The following is a 23,073-nucleotide window of genomic DNA, read 5'->3' as shown; positions in this document are numbered from 1 at the left end:
GTCATCAACGGGAGGCTGATGAAATAATCATGTAGTGGCAGAGGTGATGTAATATCAGCAAAGATGTAAGCTCCAACAAAAAGGTTGAACAAGAAGTGTATTTTCAAGTTTTTCTACAACAAAAAAAATGTATACAAATGTAAGACAGGCTTGGGGCATCGGGGGATTCCCCAAGAGCATCTTCCTCAGAGGGCTCAACCCAGGGTTGCGGTCATGGCCTATTAAGGGCTCTGTTGGCTCTTAGGTGACGGTTTCCTCGTGGCTGCGTGCAGCGGGGCCAGGGGAGGGTCTGTGCTGACGGTTACTGACCTGGTAGCCTGGCTGCCCCTGGGTGGGTCCGGGACGGGCGTGGGGTTCTGTGGGTGCTCCGTCTCTGGGCTGGGGCCCTGGCTGGGCGTAGACATTGAGGGCTATCAGGAGGGGCTGTGCGCTTACCAGCTGCTCTCTGGCAGGTAGCTCCATGCCCTCCTGGGTTTTTAATGCACCTTAGAACACACATGCATCAACACTACATATGAGCGGGCGGAGGGAGGTTTGGAGTCTTCACACACCCCCGTTCTCCGTTGCCTGTTGGAGCGGGGGGTCTGGGAGGAGGTGTTGGCCGTCCAATTGGGGTCTGGAATGTGGGGCCTCCCTGCTGCTGCCGAGTCAGGGCAGTCTGCTCCTCTCCACCCCATGGAAAAGGGTAACACTGCCTGGGTCTGGGTGCAGTTTCCCCCTCCAGGGGCAAGGGTACCTAGATCTGGGGCTTAGAGTACGCTTGGGGAGTGTGATTGTGTGTACAGTGTCTCTTTATGTCTAGCTCCACGTTGGGTGAGTGTTGAGTAATTGCATATGAGAGCATGAGGGTGGGAATGGATGTTTGTATCTGTGTGTGCCTGTTTGTCTGTGTCCATATGTCAGGTCGGGTATCAGACGCCACCTCTCTAGGGACATCTCAGGCCCTCAAGGTATTGAGGCCTATCTCCCCCAAACACTTCCCCTGCCAGTGGCAAACGCCCTCAGACATCGGTGCATTGGTGGTTCTTGGTGTCCGGGGATGGGCGTCCAGGTACACACCGGCTCATTCCTGGTGGCTGCTTGTCGGAGCCTGGGGCTCGCTCGGGCCACTTCGGGGGTGGGGTGCCCTCAGCCTCTCGGCCTGGGGCTCTGTCACTCTGGCACAGCTGGCTGCCGGCGGAGCTCACGGGCACGTCACTGCAACCCCCCCTGGCTTCTGCTCCGCGGTTGCTGAGTGAGCCCTCATCTGGGGCTCTCCTCAGCTCTTTCTGGGATAGTGGCGCGGCTGCCCCTCTGTTGGTCTTCCTTGGTCTCTTGTTCTGAGGGTCTCTGGATGCCTGGAGTTTTGATCTCCTCCATACCTGCTTCATGCCCTGGAGGACGGGGCCGTGGCTCCCCACAATAATGTTTAATATTTAGTATTTATTCCCATAGATCATCGTGATGTTGTTTATTATATTGCTCTTTTTTTTTTCCCTTCTGCTTATTTTCTTTTTTCTTTTTCAACAGGTGATCCAGGTGATTGATATATGTATTTTTTGTCTGCTTATTTAGTTGGTTTTTGTTTTTTGCCCTTTATCCCCGTCCCTCTTCCCCACTGTTTTTCTTTCCCTCTTTCTTTCTCCCCTTTCTTTTCCCCAGTCAAGTCTGTCCCGTATTTAGCAAGTGAAAATAAAATAAAATAAACAATAAAAGGTGAATCAAATAGACCATTATGGCAAGGCTGGGACGGTCCATTTGGTAAAGTAAGTCCGTTGGGCATCTTTCTTCGCCTTTAGACAATAATTCTGATGGCAAAAGAGCCAAACGGGACAGGGAAAAAAAAAGAAAAAAGAAAAAGAAAGACAGGAAAATGTATAAGCTAGCACACCACCAAGGAAAGATGAATTATTATTTGTAATGCAGAATTTCACTTCATTGAGATTTATTAGTGAGTTTATTAAGGATTATTAAAGGATTATTATTAAAAACATGTCTAATATTTACAAGTATAATAGTATGTCAGGTATATTAGTATTTAAATATGTAGCTCCTGAAGGAAAGCATTTTTTTTTTCTGAAAAGGAAAGTCAATTTGAAGACAATGACGGGGTTAGATTTTGAGAATCAAGTCTTTAAAATGCACAGAAATGTTCTGTTTAGGTGATGCGCTGGGCACCTTGCCTCTACTCTCCTTATGTATGGCCTTATATAATCGCTATTACATTAACTGTGAGTCTGATCTCTCCCTTTCTGTTCCCACCAGCCAGCCAAACGTCTTTCATGTGGGTTGTTTGTTGTCTCTATGCTAATCTTTTTCCTCTATGCTCACCCTGCCCCAACCAGTCATGGCAGATGGCCAACCCGTCTCACAGCCTGGCTTAGGCCTATAATGCCTGAGGTCTTCCTGTTAAAATGGAGTTCTTCCTCACCACCACATCCAAGTGTTTGCTCACAGGGGATTGCTGGATCACAGGGGCTCTTTCTCTAATATTGTAGGACCTTGACCCTACACTATATGAATGTTTTTATCTACACCAAAAGGCAGACCAGTCCAAGTTTTTCTCATTAACCTTGAAGTGCTCATTAGAGCTGAAACAATTAGTTAACAGATTAGTCAACAAATATGATTTTACAGTGTTTTAACATAAACAATTATTAATCTGATCAAAGTAAAACTTGGCAGATTAATTATCACTGAAAAACAATAGATTAGCAGAAGTTTTGTTCCTTGTAATGTGTAAACTGGACACAATGAAGCAAAAAGCAAAACAGATTTGAAAAACACTGACATAAGTGAGTGCACAACACATGAACCCTGAATAACTCTGAATAATATACACGTGCTTTGCCTAAGCAACATGTCACAGGTCACTTATTCTGAGATTATTAACTAGTAAGACCCCGCCATACTGCTTCTACTATGGGTTGTTACTTCCTCTCTCTCTTGGTTTCAGTCAGTTTCCCCTGCCTTTGGCTGTTTGGCGGTGTTAGTTTTAAGATCCCCCTTCTTTCTATTTCTAAGTCTGCATCAAGTGTTTACACTGCACTCCGAGTGTGTGTTCCCTCTCTGTCTTTGCCCTGACGCTCATTAAGACACACAAAGACTGTGCTGATAACACTAAGCGATTCCTGTTTGTCCAAGCCTGAAGCAGGCAGAAAGGGCAAGAACAAGAGAGCAAGAAGCCAGCATTTAACAGTAGTAAAGACCCAAGAAAAAGGAACTGTGTTAGAAAAGATACTGAGAGACAGAAATATTAAAGTGGCATAACTCTGACTTCTGTTGACTTGTACTCTTTTCAAAGACTCACTCTTTTTCTACATGTGTTTCACGGGTATACATTTCTCTGTCAAGCTCTGAAACTCCTCTGCCCTTCTAAACTAAATAGCAAACAGATGCCTATTGGTTGTGTGTGTGTTTGTGTGCCTGTTTGTTAACCTAAAGATCTGTGCATAAACAATTTGTGTTTTCCCTTCTTCGTTCTCAGAAGGAAAAATAAACTAATATCAGGAAGTAGTAATTCCTACATCAGATTCTGTATGTTTGTAGAGTTGCACTGCTAAGAGCAGATGTAGTTTAACACATAAACATTTACTTTCGGAAACCCAATAGTATTACCCTCAAATGACATTCATGTTGATCTAGGAATGAAAAGGTGTTTGTTCTACTTTCACTTTTCATGTAGTTCTGTTTACTTTCAGTATGCTCTAAATCACTCAACAAAAAAAAAAAAAAAAAAAAAAAAAAAAAAAAAAGAGAACAGGACATCAACTTCTCTGAGCCAGCTGGTTAAGATTGACCCAAGAATCAGAAACACCAGAAGGCATCTGAGACGCTATTGTTCAACAGATCTATGCAAAACCTTTCCCAGAAATTCTAATGTATATCCATGGTAAATTTCATTGAAATACAACAATTGCTTTGCCAGATGTCCTGTCAAGGATTAGGGAGTCAAGGAAAACTCATAAAAAGCAAAATCTGCGTCTATATAAGTAGGTAACAGACAAGGTAAAAAACTAGACATTAGAATTAAAAAAAAAGAAACACTGTGCCAGACAGGTAAACTTATTTAGTCACACACACACTACACTACTCGATTTGAAACTTGCACCAGTTAACTCACCTACATTTATCTTCATTATGTTTACTGGAGATAGAATCTTTTTAGCTTTACTCACATTAAAAGTAGGTCAGACACAGATACAACAAGGTTTAACTCCAGTGGGGAAAAACACATCTATACAAGAAAGGGTATTTTCAGCTTGAGAACAGTTGAGATTCAGAAGAAGGCAGGACATACAGGAAGTGGTCAAGAGGATGTAAGAAAGAACAGTGTACAAAATAAAAGGAAAAGAAGCAGAAGAAAATACAGAGATTGGTGCATCAACAATATCTCTGCCCTTTGATCAAGCTGTGGACGTTAACTTCAAACCCCTTATCTGTAACAAAACAGATCCTCAAATGTCCTCAGACAATACATCCTTTCTCTAAGGCCACAGCTGAAACTGCTTACTGCCCTCTGTAGTACAAAAACACACAAGCACAAGTCCACACATACACATCACAATGGTTTAATAGACTCTGAAAGCAAGAATAGAAAGGGTTAGCATAGAACTGTCAAACAAAGACCAGATGGTTGCTTTTGTAAGGAAAGATGCTGCCACATATTTCACAACACTGCCGAATGTGGGCCGCACGTTTAGATAATCAGACAAATTTACATCATGAGAGTATTTTCTAGTTTAACGCTCTTGTTTATAAATCTCCAGCAACATTTAGCACCACCCTTTCTTAACAAAAGATATTCTGCTCTAAAACTAGAGCATGCTGTAGTGCCCAACATAACATGTTTTGTGCACTGGACCATCAGGAGAGAGATCAGCACAAAAAAGCTCATGTAATTACTTTTTATGCTTCTATCTTAATCCATAGAAGCATAATTTATTAGATTTATATTTTCTATTACCAATCCTAATATGCAAATTAATTAGTAACCTAAGCTTTAAAATGTTATATAGACTCAGCTCTGCTGCAGGGATCACCAAATCAGCAGTGGGCAGGAGCAAGTGAAAAGATGTCTTTCATTCCCATTTAAATGGTTCGATGAAAAACTTTTATTCAATTATATTCCATTTTTATTAATATAGTGCCAATTTACACCAACAGTTGCCTTGAGGTGCTTTATATTACCAAGTAGAGAACATATAATATTAGAGAGAAAACCCAAACAATCAGACGATCCCCTGTGAGCAAGCACTTGGCGATGGTGGGAAAGAGAAAACTTCCTTTTAACAGGAAGAAACCTCTAGCAGAACCACGCTTAGGGTGGGGCAGCTGCCTGCCTGGTCCAGCTCGGGGTGGTGGGGGTTGGCTGGGGGGGGAGTATATAGAGATGAGGACAAAACACAAACTGGTAAACACTAGATACACACTATAAATATGTGTGTGTGTGTGTGTATATATATAAATAAAAATAAAAAAGACACACTAGACAAAATACTTTACAACTCCACAACTTTATTAGTGCAAAAAATCCCATCAATGTATTTTCACTCAAACAAGCAGCTGTTTTTTTATGTGCATTAAAGTTATATAAAAATTTAACAGTACAAATGCAAATTCCTTGCTGACAGTTAAACCAAAAAGCATTTCCAGTGGAAATTGGCCGACATATCCTCAGCATAACCATGTATAATATCCACAAAACTTGAGTTATACACACACAATACGGTAATATTATGTTGAAGCACAGTATGTATCACTCAGCGAGGCTCCTGCCTACGATAGCCGTAATGCTCCGACAATCCATCAAGCGGTGCAGGTTCGTAGCTTAGCAAAGTCATACTAAAACATTTGACAGATTTTTGAGCGCCTTGTACGACATAAAATCATTTCGAGGTCAGTAAACACAACTAGAATTCATACATAAGGCACACAGGATTATAAGGGGCACTGTCGATTTTCAGAAAAATCAAAGGATTGATTTTAGGTGTGCCGTATTTTCCAAAAAACACGGTAATAACGACGGCCGGCTAGCATGCTCTACCACAAATAGTACTTTGTTGTGTATCTGACGGACGAAAGCTAAACCAGTTCCACACCACTGAAGTTGCAGCATTTTTACAAACCAGTTCTGGTTCATCCGTTTCATTCAACGATCCGCTTTCGCCCTGCTCATTCTCCGCCATGCTTTTTCCGCCATGTGCGTACGAAAATAAAAGGCACTGCGCATGCGCGTTTTACCCATATTCTATCGCGAGATTTTATTTTCTTATCGTTGCCCAACATTATACCGGTATTACTGTGAACGGTATGATATGGCCCAGCCCTAGCAGACACATTTTTGTTGAAAAATAAATAAATAAATAAATACATACATACATACTTGTAAGTGAGCACTCAGCCAGCTTGCTTCACAGGTGACTGTGAAAAACTGCCTGACATACTTTACTACTGACCGTTAACTAACATTAGTTAGCTGTGTAGTTACAAAGACTACAAGATTCACTATAGTATATCTATAATACTGTCTAATTCTTGGTGGACAGTTTTTGGAGAATTAGAATACAAACTAAAGAAACGAACAGAAAACACGAGGTCTTCTTTCTTGTCCAAACCTGGACCTCACACTACAACTCAACCGCTAATAGTTGCATCACAGATTTGGGTGTATTACACTAGTGGTGATGACTAAAGTGGTCAGAAGCCAACAAAAACAATGACCTAGAGATTTTCTTTAATATGTTGAACCTACCCATCCTTATTTAATGGATTACTTACATCAATTTATCAGACTCATCAGCTCCCTCTGACGCAACAAAAAGATTACACAACTTCCTTCCCCCAAACGTATACAATATTCACCATGACCTGTAAATAGACTCCATTGTATAAAAATAGTGAACTTAGTTAAATGGTGCTCTCATTAACACCTGATGTCGGCCAATGAAGATGATTTATTTATTAATTTGTGCCAACGTACCCAAAAACCAACACTGCCATGCAGAATATTTGTCTTGGATTCAGTGACCAAACATACATTTCAAATGCATTACATCTGCATGACTATGTTGGCCTGCCTCACTGTTATATACAAATGCAATTTGATTGAATTAATTTCCAGCATTTTTGTACATTTCTGTTTCAGTCATAGAAGTCATTAAATTTCCACAGTAAGTAGTGAATGCTCTGTTCTTTGCATTGTGTTTTACTGCATAACTTTTTGTTAATCAAAGTGAAGTAGATAAAGTAGCTGACTTGTGTTAAAACAAGACATGACAATGGTTGACATGTTTGCTTTTCTTTCCATCTTTCCCAGTTTTTTAAAAATCACTAGCCAACACTGCAGTACACATAAAGACAGGGAAAAAAAAACTAAACAACAAACAAAACTGTGAGCACATCCATAAATTCCCTCCATTCTTTTCACTTCTTCACTAAGCGCTGTCTTATTAAAACACACACACAAATTAACAACACAAATTAGTTAACCTTCCTAATTGCCTCTGCTTTTATAGCTTTAATTGTGCTCCTGTCATAAACAACTTGTGCAGTTACAGGAACAATAAGACCAACTGTTGAGCAAAGCCCACTGTAACTATGTGCTCATTCACATCTGCTGTGAATACAAGGATCAGCTAATTGTGTACAAGCTAAAGCTTTAATGAACCAACTGTATTACAGACTGCAACCTCCTTAGACTATAAAGAGGCAGTAGATCACTTGAAACCCATTAACAATTTTTTTTTTCAATAAAATACACTACTTCGAATCAATTTTAAAGCCAAAGGACTGCATAGGATGTCCAGCATGGGGGCTTTGTGTGTGCAAGGGGACCTCCAGTTAAAAAAAATAGTTCTCGTACAACACTTCCTCCTGACACAAATAGCTTTTCCTGCCCTATAAATAAACACTGCTAGACTTGGAAAGCGACCAGCCTCATTACACTAGAGGGCTGCTCATAAAGTTGAGGGAGTATAAAAAAAAAAAAAAAATACACAGTTCCACTTCAGTCAAGATAGGAGCCAGTTTAAACACACTCAACTGTAGACTCGCATGTGTATCAAGTTTTGGGGGTTTTTTTGTTTGTTTTTTTAAAAAAGACATTGTATTGAGCTAAAAGCTAGAACTCTTTACGCCAATCTTATACATAAACCTGTCTGTACTTAATTTTAAACCATTACACAGAACAAGAAACACATCTCGCAAACTGTTCTCAGAAGTACAATGCCAAAAGTCTCTTAAAAAGGAAAGTCTCAGTTTTTTCAGATGAACTGTGTCTAACCCTCCATCCATCCATCTCCTAGCATGAACATTGTTCCAGTTGTTCAGAGAAGGCCAAACTAAACAACCCGTCTGAACTGAACTGGGGGCAGGGAGCCTAAGTACCCTTCTCAGAGAAATAGGCTTTTTCTTACACACTTTCATCCTTTCCTCATCATTTACAATCACTATTTCTTTGCTCTTGTAATATCATCTTTTTGTCACATTTTGCTCATGATGACTTCATCGCAGTATTCATTCCCTACTCCCCATTAACTGAACTCCTTTCACTCACCTTATCGGTTTCTGTCTGTTTTAAAGGTTCCGCCATTTTTATCAGTGATTTGTTGGGTCTTACTTACTTCATTACTTCATCTACATGTAGTGCAGTCATGCTATGCTGGATGTAACACATGCTTTTTCCTAAACCCAGTCTGATAAATGTCCTTTCTCTCAGACATGATTACATCAATACTCACACAAGGCAGCCAACAGGCTAACCTTACATCACCACTGATGTCTTCACACCCACATGAGACAACAAACTAGCCCATGCACAAACATACACCCACACATAAATGAGCATGCAAACACATGCAGGCACCAGGTTCGTCATACCCGGCTCTTCTTTACACGCTCTGCGTTTCATGTATTTGCTGACGAGCAGGTTTTCTAGCAGTGTGTCTGCAGTTCATGTGCACAGGCGATAAGAAATAAAGGGATCCCATGGGAAAGTCCTGTTTTAATTGGATCCATGTTTAAGCAGACCCTAAGCTATTTTCTTCTGCCTTTCCTTGGATTAATTGAAACTAGTTCAAGGCTGTATTCTTTAATATTCTTGTGGAGTAAATCTGGAATGATGAGAGCATTGCAAGTGCTGTCAGCAGTTAACTAACTCCAGCCTATAAAGAACCAATACTGGTATACTAAACATGCATCTCAAAGGCTCACTATCCAGCTAGATGACCAATTTTCAATCAATTAAATGGTTAAGTGATGAAAGCTTTTAGCTCCATTTCATTGTTCATGCTGGTGAGCCGTACCAGGTTTCTAAAGCTCCTGTGACTATATGGCAAGTGTTTTGAACCTATAATCACCATTACATGTGCGTTTTGACATTTTGGAATATTCTCTCAACTGATTCTAAGATACAATATTTTCAGATTGTATGCAGCAAGTGTCATAATTATCCGTTAGAGTTGTGTACTCCCTAATCTCCTGCTGACAATTGACACACACACAGACAGATGCAAACCCTTCCTCCTAGTCTCCCAGATTAATGCCCGCCTGTCCCTAAGGGTTTACTGTCACTCTCAGTACTAATACCCTTTTCACTACACCCAGCCAGAACAAACCATTAAATGCCAAACCAACTTAGACTGGGCCTAATCAAACACTGCCAAGTGCAGTCTATGGCTTACTTATAAGGAAAACTTCTTTAATTGAAGAACAAATATATTACAGTGATTCTTACACTTTACAGGGGGGAAAAATAGAATGTAATGTTTTTCTAAGATTTTCCTTGATGTTCTGCATTTATAACCCAGTAAATTCTTTTGGTTCAATGTTTAACCACCCAGTGCAAAAGGCATTCTTTTATAAATGTTTTCAGATGATCAGCATGTGATTATGATTGCATTGTTGCACCAGTTAACACCAGTGATGTCCATTCCTCCCGTTTTTGCACAACCACATACAGACGCTACATATTCTGAATATGGCAAAAATACAGCAAAAGCTACGTGTACAGTTTAGATTCTAACAGCTCCGTTAAATTTATGCTATGGAACAGCTGTGCCAAGTGAGAGGAGACCGCATAATCCACACATGAATTAGACACAGAGAGGCTGGATGATAAGGCATGGGTATGTGTGTGTCTGATAGTGGTCTTTGCGCATGAATGTGAATATATGCATGTGTTTGAATGTGTGTGAGTGTGTAAGCCTTGAGTAATCCTGCTTAGTCCAGCAGCTGGGGGAGCAGGTTTAAGCAGTCTGGCAGTTTGAAGGGCTGGAAGAGGATATAACACCAGGACCACTGTCAACAATAATTGAATACACAGACAATAACATGCAGTCAATCAGTGTGTGTGTAAGTATGTGTCTGCATCTCAGTCCACAACTGTCCAGCTTGTGAAAATGTGCTTGGGGGAGGGTAGTAAGACGCTGAGAGTCAGATAACAGCTAAAGCAAGGTAACTCATTTATAGAAGCTTTGCTCAAACCGCAGGGACCAAGCTGTTAATGCGGCCTCAAAAGGTCGAAGCACACGAGAGTCAGTGAAGATTTCTCAAACTCATGACACAATCAAGAAAAAGTATGCTACAAAAATGTTACATGACACTGTAAAAAAAAATTACGCTGTTTTGGTGAAAAGTTAAATAATTAAAAGAATGCCTTTGAGGAAGAAACAATACTGACAGTATGCTACTGTAACTTTTAATGCCATATAATACAATAGTTTCTTTCTTTTCCAAGCTTTAAAACTGATGGAAACACTGTTCTTAGAAACCATCAAAACGGTTTCTAAAAAGAGTGTTAAGGTTTAGCTAGTAATAGGCAACCAGACTGGCCAGCAGCTGTCTTCAGGATGTTTGTTAAAACAGCAGCATTATCATAACTCTGCAGTGCAGGAAATAGGCCAACTAGAACAAAGACGATTTCTTGGACAGTACACCAGGAAACAAACTAACTGTGCTAAAACGGTTGTTTTAGATTACAGATTACAATAGACAGAGTGTAAAATGAAAGTGAAAAGCTATCAAATCTAGCTGCCTGTAATTTACAGTTTAACAGGGAAATTGTGTAGATTACCTGGTGCACAATAGACGTGATAGGCACTTTTTATACAACAACCCAATGCTGCGTTCAATTATATTTCTGTTGTGCATATGCCATGTACATCGAGTATTTTTATGCAAGTTGTTTTTTTGATATGTGGGGATATGTGGTTATGGTAGATACAATAGATAATAAGTGACATTGTAACACTCAGGAAAGTGACTACAAAAATGTACTTTTCTAATGCTAATGCTAATTTAACAGTAACAGTTTTGATCAAGCACTGCCAATTCCTACTGTGTTTGCAGTAGCTTCAGAGTTTACAGCAGGAATACTGTAATTTTATTTTTACAACAGCAACAAAGCTGAGAGTATTAGACTGTAAAGTCTATATTCTAGAGCAAAGTACTACTTTTTTATAGTAAGAATCTGTTGCCATAGATTTGAATAGGTACGCTGTAAAATAACAGTCAAAACCTTGTAAATGTAACTGTGTGTACTGACAGTTTTTAACTGTGACATTAGTTAGAGCGTACATGTTTTTAGAATAGTGTTCATATCATATCACTGTAAGTATGTATTATACAGTAGTAGCATTTGGGAGGTGTTCTGAAATCTCAATTATTTCTGTTATCAACCAAAAAGTGTTTGCACGACCAAGAACTGAAAGAAGCTACTCAGTGCTGGAATTAAATACTTGTTCTCTTCCAAATTAAAAGCCAAAAGGCTGCTTTCTACACAAAATATTTAAATCCAAAAAAACAGTACATAGTTTAAGCTTAGTTAAAGAGAAAACAGACTTGCACGAAACAATCATATTAAACACACAGTAAGGAAAGCTTACTATTGGTATGGGTGGAGAAATTCAAATGTGATTTTGCAATACTCCCATATTGAGTACTTCCATATTCATCTACACTAATACAGAACTAAGATAATACTTGCCAACACATTATTTCAACACAATATATAACACATGTATTAAATATACAGATTATATGTAACATATGATAGAAGTGTTACCACATATGGTTCTGAGCATTGGCCTATATTCTACACTTAATTAATCTTCGACAGTTCAGCTTAGACTTAAATTAATTAAAAGTACATTAATATTACATTGCAAAGCTGGTTATTAATAAACTGAAAGGCGTTTACATCCTTAGGGTACCTTACTTTAAAGAAGGTTTTGGGCTTCAGGTTGTTTTTTTTGTTTTTGTTTTTTTACATGTTTAAATAAAGTAACATTGACCTAACTGAATTTAAATTAAATTATGTTTTAATTCATTTTAACAAGACAGTTAAAATATTTTTTAATAACACTGCCAATGCACAGTTTTTGAAAGCTGACTGTTCAGACATGGCTGAAGCAGAATGCTTTAAATCTCACTGTGGCTATTTGCCAAACTCATTCCCAGAAACCAGATTACACCGTCTGCTTTTCTTAAACACAAGTCTCTCTCCAACACACACACACACACGCACGCACGCACCCTCATTATACTGGTTGTTTGGGTAAATAGGCTTAGCTGAAATGATCCACAAATTCCAAAATGTCAGTAGCATAGTCCAAAGAGATGCTCAGGCACAAGGACTACAAGGCAGACACAAAGTCTAGCAGACAAGCTTACAGCTACAAACATAGTTATTGTGGTATTTCTCCATTTAACAGTAAAGAGAAATTCTTCTGATTCACTGACCTTGCATAACTGCACACCTGCTCGCAGATTCTGATAAAGCAAAAATGGCGCCACTCCCTCTATATCAAGCATTGGTATGCACTGAATTTGTGTCAAAAGACAGAGCACAGCTCAGCCATGATGACCCCAGTGCAGAAAAACCCATGTTATTATCGCTGCCGTATAATCTGTGACAAAAATCACACATTTAGCTGTGTTCGCAGTCAATTCTTTGTACAGCATTAACACTGTTTAATATTAAACTTGGAAATGCATGATCACCTCAAGCGTAGGAGGCATTTTCACACTACTCAGCCTCGCAGTGCATTCACAGTGCAGCATTTGAGGAAGCTGATCTACTTAACCTGCCTGCATATTCTGCTGAGTGTGCCTGGCTGTACAGTTTTGAGCTGGTTTCTACATTCATGTCTATTATTTCATCAAACCTGTTGTTACATGCTGTAAAATAATTCAAGTAAATGATACTGGATTTGCTAAACATAATGGGGAAAGAAAGCCCTGGTTTCTGTCATGGATAATAGAGATGATGATGCGAGTTTAGTAAAGCCATAGTGGAAAATGGCAAATGTTGACTTATGATAGAGGTGGCATTTCACGCAAACAGAGTTTTATATGCCACAATATCAGATTTTAGCTGCATTAGTAACCAATTACAATGTCTGGGCTCTATACCCACTGTTTCAGTGAGTCTATATAGCACAAGGATGGCAAAAAAAAAAAAAAATCCTATCACACAGGGGCAATGGTTTTTTCCTGTGTGGTTAAAAACTGATCAATTAACCCCAATGGCTTCTTCCCATCTTCTCTTTCACAAATAATCACACTTAAACCTGAAGGTGACACACCCTGCCACAGCAGCCTAAACATTAAAGCAACACACCACAAAGACAGAGGTGTTTTAATTATTCGTGCCAAGTTTGACGTCGTTAAAACTGTTAACTTTTTATTCAAGTAAACACAAGGTCAAAGAAAAATCACACTATACACTGGTCCCTCGCTATAACGCAGTTCACCTTTCGCAGCCTTGCTGTTTCGCAGAATTTTTTTTTGTGTGTGCAATTTTGCATGCTTTTTTTTGTAAAAACAGCACGTTGTGTTCTGCGTCCTGATTGTCTGTAGACCATTGTCAATCAATCCTGTGCCGTGTCTCCTGCACAGCACAGAATGCATTCAGCTTGTCAAATTTACATAAATCTTTGATCGCTAGCAGTGTGACTCCGAAGTGCTGTACTGTGTGTTTGTAAGTTTTCTCCCCAACAAACACAAAAATTGTCCACAAAACGTTTTGCACCGTCAAAGGCACCTGCGGTAGCACCCAAAAGGCAGACGAAGATGCTAACCATCGCACAAAAAGTTGGACTTCTGGACATGCTAAAGGAAGGTAAAGTTACCGTATTTTTCGCACCATAAGGAGCACTGGATTATAAGGCGCGAATCAAATCCGTCAGATAAGTCAAACGTTACTCAACTCATTCTTCTTGCTTCCTCTACTTCCGTACCATTGATTCATTAATGTTGAATTCTCTCACAGCTGCTGTATTCCCATGTTTTGGACCTGAAAACAAGGTTTGATCTTTGGTTTCATTCTATAATACTGGACTTATTTTTCTACAAAGGTTTGAACTTTGAGAATGTTTAAACAAGAGAGAAAAGTGTGAAAATGTTCGTGCCTGTCTGAGAAAAGTGTATAAAGTGTGTAGTGAGGGGTTTTAAAGCCTTAAAACATCTATAATAATTGTAAAAAATAAAGCTGGCTACTTCGCGGATTTCACCTATCGCAGGTTATTTTTAGAACGTAACTCCCATGATAAACACATTTAATATTCACTATTCATGCAAAGTGTTTGTGTCCGTGTCTTTATCGCAGATTAAGTTGTGCAGGGGCAACTGGCAAAAAGGGAGTGTAAAGGGTGATCAGGTGTTATGTCATATAAACATATTAGTGTTACTGTATACTAGGTTTAAATATTAAACTTTAAGATTACACTTCTAGTTGTTATGCTGCACTAAATGGAAAATTCTGCATGTCACATTTGCACAATTTCTGCAATTAAACATGAGAAGAAGGAAGAGTAGCATAAAAGGGTTTCACTTATTGATGCAAATTACTTAGCTTTTTTAAATGGGGTTTAATTTGTTTATAAAATACAATTTTGTATATAAAATAGCCAGAAATAATAGGAAAAAGCACAGCTTTCTCTCAAGTGAAAGCCTATTTTGAACATTCAAATTCTCTCCTCTCTGTAGATACAGTTGGTGAGAAAGAAACAAATAAGTTTATTGCCCCAATCCAGATATCATGTGACACAACACATGAAACAGCTTGAGAGCATAGCATTTGAATGCATTCTTTTTTTTCCACTTCTTCACTTGTTTGAGCAGTTATATATAGTTAATAGTAACTTTAATAGTAATAGCAAGTTTCATTATTATTATGACGGTAAGGAGGACAGGACGTCAGAAAAAAAGCAGAGTGCAATCCAGTAAATATTCAAAATAAATGACCCCAGTTTCTAACAATGCAATGGTTAGAACAAAACTGAGTGGGAGACGTGGCATTAAAGACACGAAAAGGGTGTTTTCCTGGTTTTAAATAGAAGTTTAATTTTGGTAAAGTAATCTGTTTCACGTGCTTTTCCTTATGTGAATAAAATGTGTCATTACAAAGTTCATATACAGCTACGCTACGGCTTGAATAAATTTTCATCATGAACCCTTCTCAAACTGGAAAAAAACATGTATTCAATGTGTTATCATTGACCTTCTATAGCTCATAAATCACACTGTGACATTAACACAGGCTGGTCTTTTCCTGTTAAGCCTCGTGTTGTAGGCTTGTTTGGCTGAGCTGGAGAAGGATCATTAAAGTGAAGCATTTATTTAAGATTTGACACTGAACCACAGTTTCCATTGCACATTGTCTGGAAATACCTTAATGTCATAAAAAAGCTATTTATAAACTTTCTGTTACTATTGTTTTTTGATTTTCTCTTTTAAAGGAGTCTCTGTTTTTCAGGGAGACATTCCTGAGCATCTGTCACTGCCAGACTGAAATAGTACTAATGGCTGTTAAGGGTTTCTGTAAAAAGCAATGGAATGACTATAGGCTAAGGTAAACACAGCAGCCTGTGAAACTTTGGTGCCGCATATCCTAATCACGACCAGTAGGTTTTATCACTCTGTGTGGACTGAAGTCCTGGTACTGTTTCAACCAGTTTTCTACAGCATAAAAACAAGTGTGTGCTTTACTGAAAGTTTCTTGATTTTTAAATAAAAAATTAAGTAAGCTTCTTTTAAGCATCTGTTCTTAATTAAATGGTGAAAAAAATCTAACATTTTAGAAAAAAAAATGTTGGCTACTGTACTTTTCAAGCAGCCAGTAAGACAGAAACTGTTTTTCTGAATATAGTAAAATCAATACAAGACACACTGAGGGTGTTATACTGACTGATGGTGAGGAACATGTACCATAAAGAAACAGACACTTTTGCAGGGAGATCAATGAGGTTATTAAATTATTTAAAAATATGGCCTACTTTACAGCAAAACATTGCCTGAATATAGTCAATTTGACATGGAATTTTACAAGAGAGACAGCTATTATCAAAAGACTGTCTATGACTTATGCATGGCGCAGAAGTGCAGGTCCAAACATCAAATTACAAATACAAAAATGGGGACCAATTACATAAAGTAGGAGACAAACCAATGAATTGTCCAAGCAATCAAAAGTGCAATAGTGTACTGTATGTGGGTGGCAGGTCTGCAAAGGCATGCATGACAGTAAACGGCATCGGTTCTGTTTCTAAGCAACGCTCACATCCACAGCTCTCTCTTTCCTCTCTCATTCCACCTACGTCTGGCTATTTTAGTGAGGATGGGCATTTCACTGTAAAAGCATCTCGAACAATTTGCAACTGCTACTGATATAACAGGGGCTTAGACAGGAAAACACCTGGCAAGGGTGACGCAGACACCATCCATTACACGCACTGTGAAGGAGCTGTTTGACCTTGGAGCCCAGTGCTGGACTCCACATTTTCAAGAACAATTGACACTATTGTACTCCTCCCACATAAATGAATGAATTTGCAATAATTTACTGATATTCGGCAGTAGAGACATAACAGAGAAAACTGGGTCATTTTTGTGAGAAATCAGCACGTGCTAAGACCAGCCCACATGGTGGTGTGACACTTTAAAGGTTTACCCAAAATCACTTAGGTATTTTGATGTTTTCGTCAGTTAATTATCAGAAAACAAAGCAAAAATCCAGGGTACCAATGCTTCTTTCTGTTACTTTCTATCACAGACGCTAATTCGGTGCAGGCTTGCTACTGAAACTATAATGTATGCTCAATGTCGCTTGCAGGAAAAAAAATTTAGCTGAATAATTGTGATTTAGGGTTTAGGTTGTGACATCGAGAGTAGGTGTAAAAATGATTTCCATTCTGACAAACCTTTCAGCTGTGTACCTAAAAAGTTATGAAGGCTCAAAATGCTTGAAAAAAATAACTCAAATTAAAAAGCACCAGACTTTGGGAACCATTAACTGACAAAATATTCATAATAACAACCATTTATTTTTAATGGTTTCGTTAAATATTCTGATGTTAATGTACAAAAACAGAAAATGTATTCCAAGGGGGGGACCTTATCTAAGATTTGATTGATTTTGACTACACGTTTCTTTTCCAGCTATTTATTTATGAGTGACTTATGTATGTATATATATGTATATATTGTACTATTCTTAGTTAGCGTATTGTCTGTCTTGTCTTAATGTTGGTTTATGTTGGTTTATAATGGAGCACTGTAACAAAAAATAATTTCCCCCAGGGATCAATAAAGTATTCTGATTCTGATTTTATATGCAATGACGCAGCTTTAAAAAAAAATGGAATCAAACATTAGGAATAAATTGCTGATACTGTTTTGTTGTTCCCAGAATAATTTTAAGTGCACATTTTATTGTTTTCCTTGATGTTTTACGTGTGGATCTCGAGGGGGATTTCATTTTCTCCATACTAGCACACATCTAGCCCACTACACAATAATCCCGAGTCGTGTTATGCCTTGCAGCTCATGTTGTGGGTATAATTGAATAAAAGGGTGCATGTACTTCACCTAATTCCTCCTCTGCAGATCAGTCTCTCTCCCTCTCCCTCAGCAGAGCATGCCATTAAATCAGAGCTCACCATCCTGCCCCACCACACACTTGATCACATGGAAACTGTTTACATAAACCAAGCGTCTCATTTAGATACCATTCCTCACTACAGCTGCCAACATCTCCACTTCTGACACACCCTCCTTAAATCCAGTAAACTCTGCAGACCTTTCCTGTCTTGCCGTTTGGCTCTGTGTCATTAGGGTCACTGTGACAAAAGATGAGTCAGACGCTGTGGAGACGCCTAACTTCCTGTGAGTGTGGAGCATCTCAGACTGTGACCGAACAAATGACTGAACTACCTTGGAGCAATTCCTCCCAAAAGAATGATTCATAGTCAGCAGGATCAAATTCTCATTCGGAGCAATGCAGAGTCAGACGTATCTGTGGTTTTTGTAGGATTCATTTAAAAAGTTTCCAAAGTGACTCAAAGAGAAACGCATATAGCTTCTACGTTGTCAAGCAGGGTAAAAAAAAAAGCAAAAAGCTACCACAATAAATAGTTCTGCATCCTTTTTTGGGCCCTTAAAATCCCATGACATGCCAAGCGAAATCAAGTATGTTTATAAAGAGCTCCAAAAAGGATTACACGGGCATCATGATTTGTTTTAGTTCTCTAAACCCATTTATTTTTTTCTACAGCAAATATCAAAATATCAACAAGCCACAGGCTTCTGCTGCGGAGTCCAAAAACTGAGGAATTCTGCCAAAAATCATTGCCGACTGTTCAAGACATACATGCACAGACAGTGACTCATCCATGCAGACATGCACATGTGCACACACGGTTGCATGTACAAAACATACATAGCCAGAAACACATGTTACATTACTTACATCAGTTTTTCTAAACTTGGCTTTGAGGCTCTTCATGTTCAGTCCGACCCATGCAGTCGCTCACTCAATCGCTCAGTCGAGACTGCGAAGAAGAAGGGAGGGAAAAAAAAGCCACACAGATGTTTAAACTTAGCCTCTGTGATGTTAGTTCCCATTTTAAATGTGACTCAGTGTTTCTGAAGACTTGATTTTTGGGCTTTTTGTAACATTATATTCGCATAGGTTAGCCTTGGTGAGCTGTAAACACAGAGCACAGAAGCAGAGACAAAAAGTAGTCTGTAAAAACTAAAGAGCAGTGTTTGCTAAAGCCTCATCAATGAGTTGTAGTGTAGCGCTAAGGGACAAAAAGAGTCCTACATTTGTTATATGTCAGAAGCACTTTTTCATTTAATTTCTCCTCTTTTATAGTACCACATGCAATTCTCTTTTAAACCTGTTGCTGATTACGATGCCTCGCTTTCTATCGTTTCCTACAAGGATGTTATAAATCACAGCAGAACCCTTGGGGATGTCTGGCGACTGTATTTTTGCAGCCTGACTGCCTCAAGTAATTTTCAGTTCCTCAAGTCTGAAATGACCTTGTCAGTGATTTAACCCCCAAATATCCTTTGGCACATTCCTGCCGAAATTGGGCATCTAACTTACTTCATTATTTCCAAGGTCTGCTTGTATTACAACTCAGAGCACAGTGTAAGCAATTTGAGATTCTTTGCAAACATTACTGGCAGTCTGGGGTGCAGGAATAAACATATTTTAAATGTGTAGAAAGCACAGAAGCATAAGTTAAAATCTGATTAACTCTTTCTAAGTCTTATTGGAGAAGTGGGAGGGTGCAAAATAACCCCTGCAATATCTAGCCAACATTCAAGCTATTTGCCAACCGCATTCATAAGGCAACCTTGATCCTGCTTTGCGTACAATGAAACTGGCGTGTGCTGTTATAATTTCTCTGCAGAAAGCACAGGGAGTAGAATAAAAAAAATAATTGTCCAGGATGTCCCGCTGAAAAGCAAACTTCACTACTGACTGCTGTCAACAAGCATCTCTGACCCGAGCGTCTCAAGCAACTAACCTTTGCATATTTGCCTCACTGCACATCAAACAGCCACATTTCTTTCTTCTTCTTCTTCTTTTTTTTGTACACGGATATTATGGATACGCGGAGAGACACGGTTAAAGCTTGGATATCAGATTGGACTTACACGAGAGCTGTGCTCCGTTTAAATTCACCAACGGGACTCACACAGAGTTCAACTCTTAAGCATCATTTCGACCTAAACTGCTTACATGATGTGAAATTACCGGACACACTTACCCTAGTCCTTGTGCCGAGAGTCGCGGGGAGCGCGAGACACATAAAAGAAGAGACAAGCGCTTTTTAAAAATAGCTAAAACCAGATTAGCCGCTGAACAAGTGTGAACACAGCGAGTCTTTGTGGAGCTATGTCGACCAGGAGGGAGCATACGGAAGGCGAAACCGGCGCGACCCTTCACGGCGGCTCTCCTCGGCCCGCATTCATTAAAAGTTGAGCTGTTGGTGGACTCCTGCTCGTCTCTGGTTTGGGACTCAACTCAACGGCCGCTGCCCGGTTTAGGAAAGTGACGTCACTCCCCTGGAGCTCTCGTGACCGCGGCGAGCGAGCCCTGTTCTGTTCTCTATTGTACCCCCCATTCATGTTGTGGTTAAAGGGGCATTTCCCACAAAACCCCACCGGAGGGGTGCACATTTGAGAACATTTGGACCCTCGCCCACTGAACAGGCGGTCACGCGTTTTCATGCATTAAACTTCTGCTTCAGCTATTAATTCAACTACATAATAATAATATTAATGCAAAAAAATATGTCTCGAGCTTTTATAGTGATATTACACTTGAAAACACTTTAGGGTTACAATTTATTTATTTGTTAAAACAAAATAAAATAAAATGTATTTTGAACAATTACAGCTTCCTTTGCCATCAGTGCCACAGGCAGGTATCATGCGTAAGAGCTGTGCTTTTATCAGGTTAAAAATATATTTAGGTTTTTTTGACATTTAAAATGGTGTAATTATATAAAACTATCAAATATATTATAAACATGACATAGCATGTTTTTGCTTAAGCATTTATACAACATGTCTCATTTCTTCCATTCACACACATTCACTCTCTTCTACATCTATGTGCTTTCACATTCCAATGAATGCATCAGAGGCAAGTCAAGGTTAGGTATCTTGCCCAAGGACACTTTGGCATGCAGATTGGAGCACCCAGGGACTGAACCTCCAACCTTCTAACTACAGGTGACCACCTCAATCTCCTGAGCCACAGCGACAAATGTTTTATGTATGTATGTAAGCTAAATATTGTAAAATAATGGTCCCCTGGAGATGTGCCACTGATGTTACATTCTAAGAAAAGTCTATTATTTAGAAAGGACACATCACAGTGATGAAACCCTATAGAGCTTTCCTGAAACTCGAAAAGCATTGTTTATGGTAAGTCCAGTGTCTCTTTTCTTTTTCTTTTGTTTCTCTTTTTTTTTGGAACATAGCTCAGGAAATTTACTCAAATGCTTTGAGGGGATGTGCTTTATTTAAGTAATTCTATGTAATGTTTCACTATATTTTAGATGCAAATGTTGTACTTTGTACTGATACCAATTATCTTTAAGCTTTAACTGCTAATAGTTTGCAAATGTTAAAGCATCCATTCATTTTCATCCAATTGTCCAATTCGGGGTTGAACCGCAAAACAGATGAGCCTATCTCAGCTGTCTTGGTTTGAGAGATGGGGTACACCCTTGGTGGGTCTCCAGTCTATTGCAGGACTAAAACATTTTTTGGTCACTTAGGTTGGCCGACAAGCTTTATTTAAGGGAGCTAGACACCTGATTTTCTAAACAGTTGCAAAACACTTACTGAATGAAAATAATTTTGAAACTCTGTCATTTTCACTGTACAGGGAAAAAGGGCTGTGCACTAGCCTAAAACCCATACCCAGTGTTTTTTTTTACACCAATTATTGTACACTGATTAAATAGTCTAATTTCTTGTGGAAACCCTCTGTCTGGTGTGCCACTCCTTTTAAGAAAAAAAAAAGTCAACACACTTGAGTCTTACTCAGAAAGAAAAACATTGATGTATGGATAAATCCTGAGTAAAAGCCAAAGATGATTACTAGACAGAAAAGCAACAGAAATAAAACTTTTGATTGTATTTTATGTTGGATGGTGAAGATCAGCACAGCAGGACTTAATATATCATAACATTTCTGCCCTAATATTATTCAACCTCCACAAATCTGGACTCTGCACTTCAGTGCCCCAGAGATTGTGAATGGGTGTTTGTTTAAGTTGTGCACAGGGTGTCACCTGGTCTCCAGGCTGTAAATTCAGTGTGCATCATCTCTGAAGTTGAGAAATGCTGCTAGCTGAACAAGTCATGTTGATGTTATGGGTCTATGTTGCAACAGGACTGCGGTGAAACGTAATAATACAGGTGTGAACCTGTCTGAGCTGTAAGGGTTTGACGTTTATGTCATTTGTTAAGGTGTGATAATGTATGCTAGGATAGCTCACTGTGTCATATAGTAGCCATTCTTTCAAAGTTTTTTTCCCCCTTATTTTAGGGTTTTTGTGCTTGTAAACTATACATTTTTACTAAATTGTTGGGTTTTTTTTTTTTTTATAATAAACTAATATAAAGTGTGTTCTGATCTGCTTCTCAGATGAAAATGAGCAGCATTTTTTTTAATGAAGCGGTCTAATTTGGGAATTTCTGATCAGAGAAGAAAAAAAAAACAGAAAACAAAGTGAGACAAAGACTGACACACGTTGTTACTCATAGTTTAGTCTGGTTAGCCGAATGACAACCCCGGTATAAGGTCCGCTATAATTTCAGGTTAGAGGCAGCAAAGAGAACCAGAAATCTTAGTAAATGGTAAGACAGGGACATCTAGTGGAAAAGCTGTTTACTGCTATGCCACTTCCTAAAACTTAGCGCCTGGTGTTGTGTGAATAAAGAACTGTAATTTGTGATTCGCAGACTGAACCTGTCCGTCCTGCCCCCCGTGACAGTTGGCTTGTCTTGGTTCTTTTGTCTTTTCCTCTTGTCTCTTTATTGCAGTTTGTTGTTTTTAAAAAAAAGCTTAGTCCGAGTCGCACTGAAATGAATGACACAATTTTATACTCATATTTAACAAATATGTTTTTTTTGTTTGTTTTTTTAAAGTCCGTAACAAAAGGTTTAAACTGCTACTGCTTTAGATAAAAAAAAACAAAGAATGTTTGCCTTCAAGATAGATAGCCTACTCGTTCTGCGGTTCAGCTATAATAACGACCAGCTATTGTGGAGGGAGTTTAA

General features: G+C 38.9%; 1 protein-coding gene across 3 annotated transcripts in view; it reads right to left on the bottom strand.

The window, feature by feature from the left end:
* rai14 (retinoic acid induced 14) overlaps positions 1-20,370 on the bottom strand; it is a 50,199-nt gene extending 29,829 nt beyond the window's left edge. The window contains exons 1-2 of one of the 3 annotated variants that reach the window (XM_040053479.1): positions 20,043-20,370; positions 18,728-18,809 (exon numbers count right to left, since the gene is read on the bottom strand). In XM_040053479.1, coding sequence (XP_039909413.1) covers positions 18,728-18,763 — 36 coding nt within the window. In that variant the 5' untranslated portion in view covers positions 18,764-18,809; positions 20,043-20,370. The other 2 variants (XM_040053477.1, XM_040053478.1) reach the window with 2 other exon arrangements.
* Positions 20,371-23,073: the final 2,703 nt, after the last annotated feature.

Source organism: Simochromis diagramma, unplaced genomic scaffold (genome assembly GCF_900408965.1).
Source record: "Simochromis diagramma unplaced genomic scaffold, fSimDia1.1 OVJJ01000596.1, whole genome shotgun sequence".
Classification (NCBI taxonomy): Eukaryota; Metazoa; Chordata; class Actinopteri; order Cichliformes; family Cichlidae; genus Simochromis; species Simochromis diagramma.
The sequence above is the reverse complement of the archived record's forward strand: the minus strand, read 5'-3'. Positions and strand labels throughout refer to the sequence as shown.